This window comes from Corvus cornix, chromosome 6, assembly GCF_000738735.6.
Source record: "Corvus cornix cornix isolate S_Up_H32 chromosome 6, ASM73873v5, whole genome shotgun sequence".
NCBI lineage: Eukaryota > Metazoa > Chordata > Aves > Passeriformes > Corvidae > Corvus > Corvus cornix.
In genome coordinates this window covers 14,916,698-14,933,395 of record NC_046336.1, presented here as the reverse complement: position 1 = coordinate 14,933,395, position 16,698 = coordinate 14,916,698, and the positions used below count along the sequence as shown (strand labels likewise).

The following is a 16,698-nucleotide window of genomic DNA, read 5'->3' as shown; positions in this document are numbered from 1 at the left end:
GGAAACCTCTGCGCTGTTTATCAGAACTACTATAGGTTTATCATTAATATAAGCCAAACCATCACTCAGAATGCCCATGGAAATCTAGGATGGCCTTCTCCTGAGTCACACACAACAGATTCCAACTTTGTCAAAGGATAGTTTCCCCTTTCTCTCTCAGAAGCTTACTTCTTATAATTCATCCGTAAACTGAAGCATAGGGGATGTGGAAGGAGTAACATCATGACAAGATCCTGGGTGCTTTAAAATGACAAAGCCCCTGTATTGTAGAAAATATGTCAGGAATCATTTGTCACAAAGAAATCCAGCCAAAAGAGGAAGAGTTTGTTTACATATATATGTATGTAACGCTTATTTCCTCCTGCTTGACACAAGTCACAAGTGTTTTTCTTAAAAGTCACAGTACAGATTCTCCATTCCCAAAAGGTCTAAAATTTGTTTTACTGCTTGAAGCCAAAGATTCATTTCTGCTGCAAAAGCCACCAAAACTCAGAATAAAGAGAAAAAAAGACATTCATCTATATATGGAAGAAAACTCCAAATTGAGTTTTGCCACAATTTAAGAGAGTCAAAACGGAAACATTGCCTATTATTTTCTGCACACAAAATGAACGTCAAGATCCTTTCAATCAACAGAATAAAAGGAAACATTAACACAGTGAACATAAATAACTAGGCAAAATACTTTATGATAATTAAGACTATACCTGGATAATCTATGCAAGTCTGTAGAGTATATAAACACCCGTGACATAATGCCCAGAGTTCATAGTCTTTCAGAGGCCTACCATACCAGGATAACAGGAGTTTTAGAGAGATCCACTGAAAAAAACAGTGAGGATGCAGAAAGTTATAAAAATTATCACAAATGAAAAACATTTACTAATGCAATAGAAAAGTAAGTCCTAATATAAAAAAAATACTCAACTTAAAAAGTAACAAGAAAATATATTTATTGCACTTACCAGTAATGAACTAATACTACTTATTAAAAAAGCATGGTCCAGTTAGCTAACTGTATAAAAGAATCAATTGTTTCTTAATTGCTTCAAGAAAAGTGAGCTGTCTGGAAGCTCTTTCTTACCATACTAAGGAAAGACTCTTAAAATGTCCACTGTGTAATAGACATATTTCATGATAAAACATAATTACATAATTATAGGGACAACACCTAGACTGAAAAACATAAAAAATTCAAATGATTGCCATCAAAAAAACAGTCCCACATTTAAATCCTGATTTACCCTGACAGTTGCATTACATGTCTTACCTTCAAGATTTCATCAACATCTCTTGTTCTTCTGTGAAAGATGTTAGCAATATTGACAGAATTAATGACAGGTTTATTTGAAGTCCAAGCACGTTGTTTTATTTTTAATCACTGGCTGCTCAATTTGTAGTAACAGCATTAGTCTTTCTGACTATCAATTTAGCTTTTGATACCTGGCATAATACCTTAACATGACAAATATACTGCTCCATGGAAACTTACTGCTCTTCAGAGACATGCTTTTACATTTTGTGATTTTTTATATTTGGGGGGTGGTGTGTGTTTGTATGAATCTAAGAATATGAGATTTATAGTAGTGCACACACACCTTCCCGATCAAACCGTGCTAATGGAAAAGCTTATCTCTAGTAGTGGCTCTTGACATCAGCGGCACTTTAGGATCTCTGCTCATCTACCAAAGGAACAATAAAAAATTCATTGTAGGCAGAAACCTCTGAGTGAGCGCAAACCCAAAGAACTCTTTTAAAAAAGAGCACAGAACATTTTCTCTTGCATATGCAGTCCTGAGAGAGTCAACTTCAGGCCATGTTGGGAAAAAGAATTACCAGAAGTAATTCAGGATTAACTCTGGAAAAAACCAAACACTCCACTCTCGAAAAAACCGCAAACAAACAAAAACCAATCAAATAAAAAAGCCAACCAAGCCAACCCAAAAAACCCAAACACAAAACTGAAGCACAGGAGACAAACAAAAACCCCTCTGAACTGTTTTGCTGCTTTTAGAGACACCTTTATATCCCAATCAGTATTTGTAAACCTACATAGGCTAAGGGTCTCTCCCACACGCAATGGCAGTACATCATTAACTCTGACAAATCAGCCTCTGCACTGTCATTTACTAAACTCAATTCTTCATTATCTTGTCTATGAAATACCCTTTGCTGAGATGCTCTTTGGATTTTATCATGCAATATGTAATGAGCAGGCTACTGCATTGAATTTCATAAAGCTCAACAAACAGAAATAGCTTCAGTGCAATCTATGGAGAAGAGAAGGACATGAATTTCTGTAGCTGAAACTTTGTTGATAATTTTAACCAGAAGACCTTCTCAAAGAACACAATACCTTAGGCTCATATTCTTTAAATATTCTTTCAAGGTGAACCAGATAAATGACTCTTTTTTTAAACAAAATATGACAAGAAACACACCTTTTGATTTACTGAAAATGTTTCATATTCTGCCTACCTCCGACAGATAAAAATGAACTTGGTGCTTTTATTCTTCTATCCTACATTGTGGCACATTGCAAAAATTAGGAACTTCAGCATAGACTGATTTGAAGCCAGGTGATAAGATTCAGTTTCATTCTCCAATTTTGCTATCACCAGCAGCCTGGAGTGCAAAATTCTTTCATCCATGTGTTCTTTTACTATATCTAGAAAAGTAAGCTCTTGAACTGTCTGATAAAAAGCCATCAATCACACAGCAGGAAGGAAAAGGACAGATAGTCAAAAGAATGAATTAGTCTAGAGACCGTGTAAGATAGAGCTTCATACTGTTAATAGATTACTATCCCTGAGCAGCTGTTTCCCCCTCCAGAGCACTCTGGTTCTCATGTGCCTCAAGTGTCTTTGCTCACAGACACTCTACAAAGAAAGGAGCAGTCAATCTTCAAATTAACCCTGCACAGTTGACATGAGTGAAAAGAAACCATAAGAGAAATTTCAGAGACTTACTAAAACATTAAGAAGGTTTTGGGATTTGGGAATTTTCTTCTAATAAGTATACACTAGTGCCACATGTTTCTCTAGTTGTAAGATACAACTACACACTAGTTATCCACACTGGTTGTGGTAATATTAGTTATTATCCACCCTAGTTGTAAGATAATCCCTCCTCTTGAAGTTTATGTCTCTAGAGGCTCGAAAAGCTGCAGTGAAGAAAGATGGACTTCTTTACCACGTATACAAATAATCTTTCACTTCAGGAGAAGGTGATCAATAGTTAGCCAGGGAAAGAAGGATCTGTCAGTAAACTGGAGAATGAAGTTAGTTGTACAGCAGAAAGCTGCAAAGTATTTCTCATCACTTCTGGGATATCCAAGCTCTTTGGAGTAAGAAAGAAATGAGAGAAAGAAATTTAGGTGCAGCAGGAGAGTAGGTATAAATCCTAAGAGCAGCAGCAAAAGTTTATGATAAGGAACAAGTGTCAATGATAGATTAGAAAATAGAGGATGAAGAGGCACCAGGAAAACTCTGTTTTGGAAGAAAAAAGTATGTAGGGAAAGCAAATCTTAGCAGAAAGGAGAATCACTGCCATGTACAGGATGGCTAAATCAAACCGAGTCAGGAAAAAAAAGGATGCCGACTGGTTACAGGCTGATGAACTTAATTTAAATGCATATGCTCATTGTTTCTCCAGCAAGCATTCTAAAGAAACAAGAAACTTCAAATATAATATTGTTAGCTGGTATTTGTGTGCTAGTTGGTCTTCTGTCATGCTAAAAACTACCTGCACTGCTATTGTCTCTTACTATAACTCACATCTCTCCTCACCTTGATCATATCAAAGATTAATTTTATTCCTGAAACAAATACCTGAGAAGGTCATTCTTACAGTGTCCTAATTATTACAAATTCTCACCTTCGTACACCAGAAAGAGAAATGTGGAAGACTTCAGATGAAAACTGAGGGTTCAGACCTGCTGGGGACTTGTGCTTCTAACACCTTGCAAAAGTTACCCCATGTAGTCAAGGTACATGAAAAGACATGTTTCATCACATATTTGCATTTCCATCCTTAAATAAAAGTATTTAATGCAATGCTCCCGGTACCTCACCGCTAAGGTATTTTAACACAATGCACATTCTAACTCCACTGAACCTTGGTTTGGTAAACATTTAAGTGTAAAACTCCTTATTTAGGCATGTCTCAGGTTTGGCTGTTTTGTTTTTTAACATGCAAGTCTCTGATTCATGGATATTACTATTTCCTAAAAATAAAAACCCCACTCAACCACCAATTAAAAAAAAAAATCAGAAGTACTGAAAAATATATGATTAAATGGTTTTAGTCAAACAATCTGTAGCATGCATTGTTTCTTATCTATTCACATATTTTAGCAAAGCAAGCTCACAATAACTCTTCCCCATCTATAAGTCCACTTCATTTAAACCATTAACATTAATACTGATATTAAACATTCATTAATATATTATCACCAGTGAAACTGCACCAAAGATGAAACAAAATTATAATCTAATGTGTCTTTCCAAATTTTTTTCGTGTTCTAAACCAGACCTTTTCATAACAGAAATTATATTACCCATTCTTTAAAGTAAGAAAATGTTTTTCACAGCATAAAAACTATGTCAGAAAATATAAAAGAGCCAAATGAGCCATTATTGCCTACAGCTACATCCTGGTGCCATTTTGATTTATGCCCAAAGACTGCATTTTAAACTTTACTTGTTGGAAAAGTGATGGGTTTTTTGCAGTGCTGCAAAGATCATTTAATAGATCTTCTACTTAATTGTTGGTACCAGAATTGTAAACCCCAAATTTAGTAAAGCATTTCAACTATGCAAACATAATCTACTTTATGAACATAATGCTGGCATGTTTTAAATAGCCAAAGAAAGATTTTCATCACTCTTTTCTTAGCAAGTAATATTCTGGGAATTGACAACTTTTCTTTCCTTCCAAGTGTTATTTCCCCAGTGTTAAAGTGTCAGTCTCTAGCTACATGGCTTTTCACTTCTCTCATGCTTGACAGGGTATGAATGACCAACAGAAAACAAACTTGCATATGCCAGGTTCCCATTAACCCTTCCCAAGGCCATAGCATTTAAATCACAGAGAAACATTTTAAAGGGTTAGAGATGAGACACACCTGATTGGAATGAAACTGGTTAGAGAAATAAAAGATCCCCACTCAAACTTGAAGTGAAAAATATTTATTTATGGCATGCAAAACTATAAAAATTACTAGGAAAACCCTCACAAGATACATTGCAGTAGCCAGACAAAAGCAAGCAAGTATTTTTAGTAATGCTTACTAGCAGTAAAGCACACAACAATAAGAAGCAGTGTTTGAGTATTAGAAAAATATTGTCCACTGGAGAAGTACTGACAGGCAAGAAAAACTGTCTGTTCTCCAGAGCAGACAAGGTTGATCTTCAACCGGATGGGGTTGGTATTGCACCTTCTCTAAACAACATGAAATATTGAAAGGAATGCTAGAGGTACTACTCTAAAAGCTCTATTTGTTGCAATCATGCCAATCTGTTACAGAAAACTCGGGAAAGAGCAGCACTGCAAATCTTCTGAGGTATTTTCTGTTTACCCCACAAGGCAGAAATCACATTAGCTGGGGCTTCACACTTCTTGTGCTTTTGCAGTAAATCAACAAATTCAGGTTTTCTTAAAAAAAAAAAAAAAAAAAGTATTTGGTAAAATTCTGGCCAATGGGAACTTGAGAGAGAGACAGCAGTTGTACTTTTGTCATGCAAGGGATAGCACAGTATGGCTTTTTTTTTTTTTTTCCAGTTGTCAAGAGGTAACAGAGGCAAAACCTGCTATATTTTAGGAGCCTGAGGAATAAAATCTCTTTTCCGAAAGAAAAGAAGAAGCTGAAAACACTAACCCACTCCATTTCTCTAAGAAGACTAGTAATAAAGTCTGCTATATAGTTTAATGACTACTAACAATGAATGACCTTCCTTCAGAAAACAAAGGATTACAAGGCTAGAAATTCAGCATTTCAGGAAGCCATTTCAGAAGCCTAGATGTTGTTAATATATTTAAAGGGGTTTTTTTTCTCCCTTAACAGCAGTTAAAGAAGATTTTATCATGTTTGCTTTTTTTTTGTTTAAGACCAACAAGATTTTTCTAAATAGCATATCTTTATGTGGCAGAACCTGAACATTTGCTGGAATCCTTTATTAAAAGAGAGAATATAGAGCATGAGTCTATCAAACATTTCTTCTATTGAAAAGACAGCTATAAACCTCTGATATCACAAAGAATCACCCCCCTGCTGTCTTCATTTCAGATCCTATGTATTACAGCACTGCTTATTAGGTTATCTGGAATACGAGTTACCTTTTCTAAGTCACTGTGATTGTCCTGTGAGTTCAGTGGGAACAGGATAACCTCACTGTTAATAAGAGCCTACTTGTTTGTGAGAATGAAATTCTGTTCAGGTTTAATGAATACTTTATTTAAATTGAGGATGAAATATTTGAAGAAAAAGACGACTTCAGAAGAACAGCAGAATAACCTGAAAACGTGTTTTGGTTTACTTATCTGTGTGTCAGTCTCAAGTGCTGCTGCACAAAAAGCAAATGAAATTTGTTACAGCTTTTAATTTCATGGAAGAATTTTGGAGAACTATAATTCTGGAGAAGATTATTTTCTTGAAACTACCTTCATGCACCCAGACAAACTTTTGCCCTGGTAATCCACTAAGGACAGAATATAGGTCTTACTTCAACATTTTCTTCCTCCTTAAAAAAGAATCTCTATCACTACACTCAACTTATGTTCATAAGTGATGGCAGAAATAGAAAAAAAGAAAGGATGTGTGTACAATAAATGGATCAATTCTCAGACTCTGAAGAATGCACTTGCAGAGTTTTAAACCTAAATAAAGGATTCAATAAGCATACAACAAATAACTCCCTCAGAAGGCAAAACCATGCCATGTGGTAGTTATCCATATTTACTATCCTCTGGAAATATGAATTTAATAAGCACACCTATTGAGGGAGAAGAGACAGGAAAGGGAAAAAGGATGGATTCTTCAATTTGCACTAGTTTTTGAGCTGTGATGAATCGTAGGCTTTTTACACACCTGACAAATCTAGGTTAGTGCTCCAGTGGAGGTGTTTGGGCAAGGTGAAAAGAGGGATGGACAGAGACTGACTATAACCCTAAGTCCCACTGCATGGGATGGCTGGAAGATGGGTAGGCAAGGAGAACAAGGCTGACTTGCCAGTAGACAAGCAAGAAAAAAACCCAACATCTTCACCTAAGAATAATTTCTGGAAACAAAACGTGTGAAGTTTGTGCTGCTAATTTTTGTCCCGCCACAACAAAGCTGGAGAAGGATAAACCACCCTGCAGTTTTAGCCAGCAGCTCTCCTACTACAGGGATTGTTTACACCTCTGAGTGTGGCACAAGAGAAAACCATCTAGTCAGAGACCAAACTTGTCCACCCTGAGACATGTAATTTGAGCAGAGAAGAGACCATACTACAGTTATCTATCAACAACTTCTGGTAGATTCTCCCTCTCTTATTTGGCTCTTTATAAAAACTAAATGCATGAGACAACATATCCATCATATTGTGCACATATTTAAATTCTATAGTGAAACATACATAACAAACAGAGACGGCAATTTAAGAACACAGAACAAATATAGCATATGTACAATTTCCAAAAACTTAAATGTACATGAAAGAGTAAAAAAAAACCAGACTCTATCCTCCTGAAGCTGATGGGATATTGCCATTGATTTCAATGAGGTCATGTTTACAGTCAGGAATTTTGCAATTTTCATAAGCACCTGGGAGGCTCACTGCAAGGTAGTGAAATTTATGCATTGTCAGTAACACAGAGAGTTAAAAATATATGTATGCTTTGGTCATGTTCTCTTACAAATGTAATCAGCTATTAAGGAATGCTGCTCTAACACACTAGCAAGTAGACTCCATTTGTAAAAAAATAAAAAATTAAAATGGAAGTTGATTTTGCAGTAGCATAAATTTCACTGTAGCACTTTTTAATTTAAGAGGAAAAAAGGATCACCGTATTTCCAATACTAACTCTTAAGGTGTGCAGACGAGCAAAATTTGATTTTCTGGGATGCTAAAGGGGACAAGGGGGGAAGAAATCACACAGTATTTAAGTCATCTCATCTCCACATAAGTGACTACAGCAACTATATAATGAAGACTTTATTTTTACTACCTGCTCATTACTTTTGATTTCTGAATCTCTGCCTCCACAAAGATTATCTTCATTATTGTTTGCACTCATCACACCGTTGCTTAATTCTGGTGGCCTAATTAGGTTTGATCCACATCTGTTCCCACTGGGTTTTGTTGTTAACACTGAATCCATCTTGTTAAAATGTGGTACATAATTTTCATTTGACCCTTGAAAAGTTTCAGAAAAGTCTTCCAACACCATGTAGTTGCCTAGCATTTTTGCTCCAGCAATTGACTGATTTGGGCCTTTTGGCATATCAGCAGGTTTTAGCACTTCGGATGTAGCACCAGAACAGTCTTCTTTATGATCACATGAAGAAAAACCTATCTTTTTACCATTGATAAGTGACATATGTTCTTCTAGATTCAAGCCAGACACCTGTGTGCATACACATGGAGCTTCTAAATGACGATCATCAGCTTGGTGATTCTTTGTTTCTATTTCTGGTGGACTACTGGCAGCAAACGAATTAAGATTTCCCTTTGAAAAAGCAACCCCGTTATTATTGTCTAGAGGTAGTGACTCTTGTTTCAGGAAGTGATTTTTCCTATCTAGTGGTCCACTGTTGGTTACAGAAGTAAAAAAGTTATTTGTATCTGCAAGTTCAAGTGGTAGCTTTGGAAAGGTTTTCATTTTTCTCAAAGAACCTTTCTTAAAAAGGCCATCTCTCTCCAGGTCAATAACACATGATTTTATATCCAAAGCAGCACTAGCAAAACTGTCAGTATACACTGCATGTTTGTCCTCTTCTTTGCTCTTTTCAGTTTGTGTTGCAAGTTGAGAATGCTGAGTTTTCTCATTATCCAGATCAATTTGCATTTCCTTTAAGCCACTTTCTCTGCCAGTCACCATGGTAACTACAGAAGAGTTGTTATGACAGGCAGTTGTCACATCTTCCACTGCAGACGAATCACCTGCTATGTTGTTTTTGTCATTTAAATATAATTTAGATCCCAAACTTCTCTGACACATTCTTCCCTTCCACATGTTATCACAGACATCTAGATACAAAAACAGATGCTTATATTAAATGTGTATTTAAACCTTCTAATCTGTCCTAGTAAATCTTTATACTGTTTTTTCTGGCATTGCTGTTACATATCTTCAGTACGTTACACAAATTCTCTACTTCTGAACAAATCACTTTGAATCATAAGGGGCGCTCTAAATATATTATGTTAATTAAGAGTTGCATATCTCCAGTTCCCCACCACTGATCTACAAATATTTAATAATGATTTGCTGTAATCTAGAAAGGAACTTATAACAGGAGAGCACACAAACACAGTCTTTTAAAAAGCATTAGATATGTCAGGCAATCTAAAGTTTTAGACTAAATACATTTTAAGGTTACCTTGAGAAGCACCAAATGATTCAATTGAAAGAACTCTTCTTCCAACAGCAGACAAGCTTCGACAAATATTACTTGATGAAGCAATCTTCATTTTTTCTTCACATAATGACAAAATGCTCTAGAGAAAATGAATATTAAATACTTATTTAATAATGAATAGATTTGTGAATATTGACTAACATGTATGACGTTAACTCCCACAGAACATCTGAATTTATATGATGCTACACTGGAGGTCTTTCTTCTACAATTCTTTATACTGCATGTTTCTATTATGTGGTTGAATTAATTTCTTGTTTTTACCATGGGCTATTATGAAGTCATTTAATACAATTCAATTTTTAGCCTACAGTTAGAACATCAAGAACAACTGATAAAAATTATCTTAAATGTTATCCTTTATGAATAACATAGTGAAAATGCAAAAAGCTAGAGTGTTGATTACTTTTTTAAACAGCCAATGCTTCACTAGAATTCAGTGACACAGGCAGGATGATGAATGTTTTATTACTGAAATTACATTAAAATTAAACCCTAAATTTTTTAAAAACTGCAAAATACGAATATCTAGAAAGCAATATTCCCAGTTAGAGAAAGCAATCATTATCAGATCACAAGAAGTAACAGTCCTATCTGCAGCCTGAGCACCATTTGATGGCATTAGCACTGGTCTCACACACAATTAACTACAGATATTTACACGTTTAAAAACCTGTCCCTTTGGGCAGCATGTAGAAGAGAGCTGCCTTTCCAAATACATCCCACCATTTCCTCAGTAAGATAAACACTGTAAGATAAACTCCTCCTAGATAAACACTGATGAGACCTCATACAGCTCTTAGGAGATGCTCTCACTTCCCCACTAACCCACTCAACTGCTCCTCTGCTGTTGTGCATGGAAGGAAGAAATTGGCACTGTTGGTTCACATATGGGATTGAGGAAGGACAGGAAAAAGGGAGACAGGTATCCAAATGTGCTGAAGTCCAGCAAAATGCCTAGAAAAGCCTCTGGGTTTTTCCTCCAAATAGCTCCCCCAACTCTGCTCACCCAAAAAAGTGTCCGGGGAAAAGGAACAGAGAGAACATACTCACAAAGTGACCCTTATATATTACCCAAGATCAGCTATTTTTGGATTGATGTAAATAGTCAGCAACTACTTTCAGGGCCTACAAACCACTTGGAGATGAGAGAGTGCTATACAATCCCTCCTCTGACTACTCAAAAGTAAATGAGGAGAAATAGAACTGCTGACCAAGCAGGCTCCATATCAGATACAGTCTCCTGCCTGGGCAATCCTCAATCAGGGAGCCAATGCTTTTTGCTTTATAAAAATGAACCTGTTAATTCTTCTGTTGCAGCACTCTTTCTGCAAAGCATTGATCATAGGCACTATACCATTTAGAATATACACTATCAGCTCAGAAAAATGAAACACCTGCCCCCCGAAAAGTAGACAGCACTACTCTGAAGTAGAAGAACTGAATTCAAGAAAAGTCACATTGCACAACTGTTATTCTCTGGTTACATTCTCAAAGCCTGCAAAAGCATTAAACTTTCGTACATTAATGTCAAATTACTCTATTAGGTAACCAACATTTAGAATGTAAATTCTTTGAAAACATCAGCTTGAAAAATCCTATTTGGTTTCAAATTCTTTCTAACAACTAAAGATAAAAAAAGAGGCAAATGGAATAAAATACAAAATCCAATAAAGATATCTAATCAAATGCTGCTAAGCTTTTATGCATTTACAGAAAAACTAGTTAGCAGTAATGCTTCAAACAACATAGCTTTGAACATGCCAAGGAATAGAGGTTTCCTGGGGCAGGGTCCCTACATCCCCTTTTTAAATGCAATCTAATGGTCACACAAATTTCACAGTGTAATGCCTGTGCTTTTATTTCTAATGACACTCTTTCTGCAAACCAAATATTAAATGGGAAGAAACAGTTAATGAGAAAATTTAGATCCACCAGCGTACTCACCCAATCTTCTTAAAAATCCAAACACTCTCTAACACATACATCTACTTTTCACGTTATATCCCCATTAGAGTGGGAAAAAGGATGAATTTCTGCAGAGTCTGGGAAGACCTTAGCTGTCTTGCAAAACCTGAGCATACCACTTATCAAGACCATCTTGATAATTACAGAGATTAACAAGATAAATAGAGATTAATGAGCACACATACAGAAATATTAGTATCACTTCTTTTAAAACAAAAAATTATGTAAGGCTGTTTTACCTCAATATCTGGCCTATTTTCAGGATTGTCTTCTTGCATTTGTTCAAGTAGAGTGTGCAGATCTTGTCCAAATTCTGTTTCTGTCTCAGGTTCTACGATATATTCGATCGCTGCTTTCAGTGTTGCACCCAAAGAATAGATGTGTGCCTGCATGAAGTGTAAAAAAGACATTAAATATGCTATCAATTCTCTCTCCTGCCACCAAAGCTTCAAGATCACACAAACTTACACTATTTTCAATTTTAACGTAACAGTCTACTGGAAAAGTGGTTTAATTTAAACATGAGGAACAAAACCAGCTCCAGACCTGCTTAGGGGGATATACTTGCTGCAAACAAAAAGAAAATTTTGTGGGGTCCAACTAGAACTTTTTTTCCCCCCTCATCAATAACCAGTATTACAATTATTATATCAGGCTACAATTAAATATAAAACTCAGAACCCTGTGTTTGTGTAAGTATTGTTTAAGTTAGAAGCATGCTGGGAGATTGAAGTGACATTCCTCTTAGCAGGGAAACAAAATATTAATTTGCAAAAAACCCCTTTTATATATAGCAATATTTTATGAGTGCTATCAAGCATAAAGAAAATGAGCAGAAAAAATAGAGCATAATACCACTAGTCTCTGAAGACACTTATGAAAGAATTTTTAAAAATGCTTCATGTTTTCCACCTCTGCTTAAAGCTCACAACCTTGTGAAGAGTTCCAATAAAAACAGAGGTGAACCAGCAACTTTTTAAAAACTAGTGAAAATGCAATAGATTTCCCATACAACACAGCTACCTCTTAATTTTAGAAGTAATTTACTTTCTGGGAAAAAAAGAAAAAAAATTTTAAAAATTTTAAAAATACCTTTTCACATCTGCTTAAGTAGTAATGGTACTTTATCCATCATGGCCTGTATTTTATATTCCATTTGTAGAACACAATTCAGTAAAATTTATAAGCAAATATAAGACCAAGTTTGGGTAAACATTTCAATGGTGATACAGCGTAGCCAGGAATTCAAGTGTACTGAACACTGCCCTCTGAGGCTTACAGATACATACCTAAATAAAATAATGACTGCACTTGTACAGTAAATTTGGTTGTTTAACACATTCGCTACACACCTTACTCTTCGAAAGAAGACTGACTCAAAGGTCACAAGTAATTTCCTTCCTCCGCCCACCCCTAACTTTCTCATTAAGGTGTGTTTTTGTCTCTAAATTGTATGAATTATACTTTTTCCACAGATATGCTTATATATTTACTTTCAAGTGAGGCAGGGCACCTCCATGAAGGGAAGTGCAAAACCACCTCATCAGGAAGAGCTGTGTGTGTGAGATTGGACAATTCCTCTCTTCCCTCCCCCCTCCATGCCATCCCCAAACCAAGAATACATAAACAGTGCTGACTGCTGGCTCTGAAGCCTTGATTTATTTTTGGGACACATCAAGATTAGGGAAAAGGTCAGAAAAGCAGAATATATGCCATCTGATCTAGATAGAAAAGATAAAATTTTTTTGCAAAGCAGTGATTTCAGTCTCAAGTTCTTCACTGTTATACAACTTCATCATTAAGCAGAAGAGGTAACTGAAGAGTTTTGAGAATCTCAGAGGAACTAAGACAGGAACTGTTATGATTTTATTTTGATTTAGCAGAAGAAAGAAGGCTGTTAATCTATTCCAAAAGTAAGGATTACTTTCCCCCCCAGCAGTGGCAGCAATCCTACTGAACCCTTGACAAGACTTGTTTTTTGGGGTTTTTTTATTTTTTTTTTGTAAGATGAAACAGACCATGCTGGCAAAAGGATACAAAACTATGAAGCCTGAGCAAATAGCCCACTAACAAGGTGATGGCAAAAGTTATTTCTTTATACACAACCTTTACCCATACTTATTTCTGCTGCAGAAACTGCACTCCACCCTAGACTAACAGAACTACACACAAAGGAAGTACAACTCCTGTAAGTAAATGCTCAAAGCTTGGTTTACAGTCCACGTGAGTTAACTTGCTATAAAATTAACCAGACAAAAGTAGCACTACTCTAAGCCTGCCCAAGACTGAAGGCCTGAAAAGGTAACTGTAACTGAGAAAAAAGGATTAAAAAAAAATCTAGATTTATAAACTTTAATGTATTTCACTTGGTAGAAGAAATTTAACCAAAATTCCTTCCACAATAGGAATTTAGGATGGTTTTAAGGTCTTTTTTTTCTGTAGACTGTTTCATAAGCTTTTGAACAGTGAAGAAGTGTACAGTGTAGAACTTATTCCTTGATTTTGAGATTAAACACTTTTTCAGTAAGCTATGTAATTTTCCATTTCTCAGTGGACAACATAACAGAGAAATTAACATAAAGTTAAAAAAAGAATAAGGAAACAAGGACAAGCTTAAAAATATAATACAGCTCTATTTAAAGAGCCTTTTGTATAAATGTAGTATTGTTCTGGGCAGTTTAATATATTGATATTAGTGAGTTATTCCACTTATTTGATAGGATCTGCAACAAGTGACATCACCTCTGTTCCACAAAATTACTGTTATAGAAACAAATTAATCATTCCTCTAAGAACTGAAGGAAAACACACTGCACAAGTTATGGACTTATGCTACACAGACCAAGCCATGGTAAACACCAGAAGGAATAATGCCATATAGTGTGGGGACTCCTTGGGAGTCAGAAGGTACTTCCACACAGAGTAACTTCAGAGTGGAATAATTTCTTCCAGTAACAAATGTGTAAGAATTCACTAGTTCTTATAATACAGGAGAATAAGAAAGACTATTTGAATATAATTTCATTATATAAGACTCAAATACCAGCTCCAAAAGCAGGACAGAAAGATGAGGAGCTTAACTTTAAAGGAACAAAAGAATTTGCTTTTGACAAATTTTCTTCATACACAGAAGGCTGGGTGTGAACATTATAGGACATAGGAACAAGACGGGCAGAGCAACACATTACTTCATCCCACTTTTTCCAATTAATAATTTCTGTTCACAGTGGGGTATATCTCATATGCCCCAGTCTGCCTTCAAAAGCACAAGTGTCTGAGATGCAAGCAGACAGGCTTCAACTCCATTTTACTGTCCTGTTTTAATGAAGTTCACTGCGTCTTTTCTTGTACAAGAGAAAGGCCAGTCTCACACTGAACAAAGATCTTTTTTCCCAATACACAGAAAGTTGCTCTGTTAAGGTACTTCCTTTCCTCTGACATGCAGGAAAGCTAGTTTTGAAGATGGCCATTTTAAGCACCGTAGCTTGTAACTAATTTCTATGTTAAAACATTTATTGGGAATGTGAACATCTTTTTCAACTTGAAACTTTCTTTCATGTAAATCCCCTTTTTTACCTTTCCCCTCTCCCAGCTCCCAAAACACCACCACTGTCACCCCACAAGGAAAAGGGGAAAGAAAATCCAGCTATTTAATCAGTTTCCTGAGCTGGCAGTAAACATGGGTAATATTTAAGGTAATCCAATGTAACTGTAAGTCTGTCCAAACTGGAGAAATGAGAAAATGAGTTTGTGATCATCCACTAGGTGGGGCGTTCCCCAAGTTAATGCATCAAAATGCTTCTACTTAACTGCGCAGTTAGGCTTAGGAAGAAAATTTCACTTCCTGGGAACGGAGAGCAAGATGGGTATATGCAATAAATAAAGCAAATTCTTAACTATAAAATACCTAATGCTTACTGGAAGCGACTGTTCTCAATGAAAACAATCTCAAAAGCAAGCTAAAGATTTTTCAGTCTGCTCTACGGAGAGTAACAAATAGGAACGGGTGGCAAACAACTTTTCTTCTGCCCAGACAGAATTGGGACTGAATGGGCCATTAGGAATTCTATTAAATAATTAAGAGGGCTTTTTTCCTTAATTTCTGAAAAAAACTCAACCAAACAAAAACACCACCACAAAAACCCAACAACTCCTCCAAAAAAACCCACCCTCACACTCACTTGTTTTAAATGTAGATAAGGAGAAAAGCTTTTTGAATTATAAGCATTTTGCATTACAGGATAATAATTTAATAGTTGATAAATAGCATGAATTTCCAGAGAGATCCAAAAGAAAAACCAAACAAACCCAAAGCAATCTCTTCACAATTCCTGAGGAGGCTTAGGAGTTAGAGACTTAATGCCACTTGTTACAAAAATATATAGACCATGCCAGCAAGACTGCACCACAGCGTCAGCTTCAAAAAGGATGGGAGGAAAGGGAGGAAGTCACATTAGGAAACTCTCCAGATTTGGTCCTAGAGAGTACATGTATTCTTAGCCCAAAGTCAGCAAGTATAACAAGAATTGTAGGTAAACCATTATGGTGTGCATTACTGGGAAAGCCATCATGGAAATAATGTGCCCTTTAAGAATCACAATGGCAACACAAAAAAAGATGTTTGAAGAGAGTAATAAGTATGATTTGAGGTAACAGAAGTCCTTTCAGCAACATGCTGAAACAAGGGAACTCATGTATTTCAGAGAAAAATTTGAAGGTCATAATCATACAAGTAGCCTCAAATCAAAATAACTTTTAATACTAGAGTGGTTTCCAAGACACAAAGGCATAACAAGACAAAAAAAAAAATCCCAAACCAAACAAAAAAAAAGGTAATTCAAAATTCTTTTTAAATGATCAGGCTAAGTACTGGAAGCACTCACCAAAGGAGAGGAAAGCTTCTGCCATCATGTTATAATTTTACATCATTATTGAAATACTTTCCAAAAGGCTTCTGCAAGTTCTAATCAAAAGTTACTTGCCTTGCTGCATGCCATTTTATAACCATTTAACACTATAGGAAGTGAAATCAGAGAAAAGTAATGATCTGCTCTAGTTTTAAAATCTGCCAATCAAAAGATTGGGAAAAGAAGTAAAAGCTCCAAGTC

General features: G+C 35.8%; 1 protein-coding gene across 5 annotated transcripts in view; it reads right to left on the bottom strand.

Moving 5' to 3' along the window:
* KNDC1 (kinase non-catalytic C-lobe domain containing 1) overlaps positions 1-16,698 on the bottom strand; it is a 59,983-nt gene that overhangs the window by 23,179 nt on the left and 20,106 nt on the right. For all 5 annotated transcript variants that reach the window (XM_039553874.1, XM_039553875.1, XM_039553871.1 and 2 more), the window contains 4 exons: positions 11,830-11,976; positions 9,584-9,701; positions 8,209-9,230; positions 708-822 (listed from right to left, as the gene is read on the bottom strand). In XM_039553874.1, the coding sequence (XP_039409808.1) occupies positions 708-822; positions 8,209-9,230; positions 9,584-9,701; positions 11,830-11,976 (1,402 nt within the window). The remainder of the gene's footprint in view (positions 1-707; positions 823-8,208; positions 9,231-9,583; positions 9,702-11,829; positions 11,977-16,698) is intronic.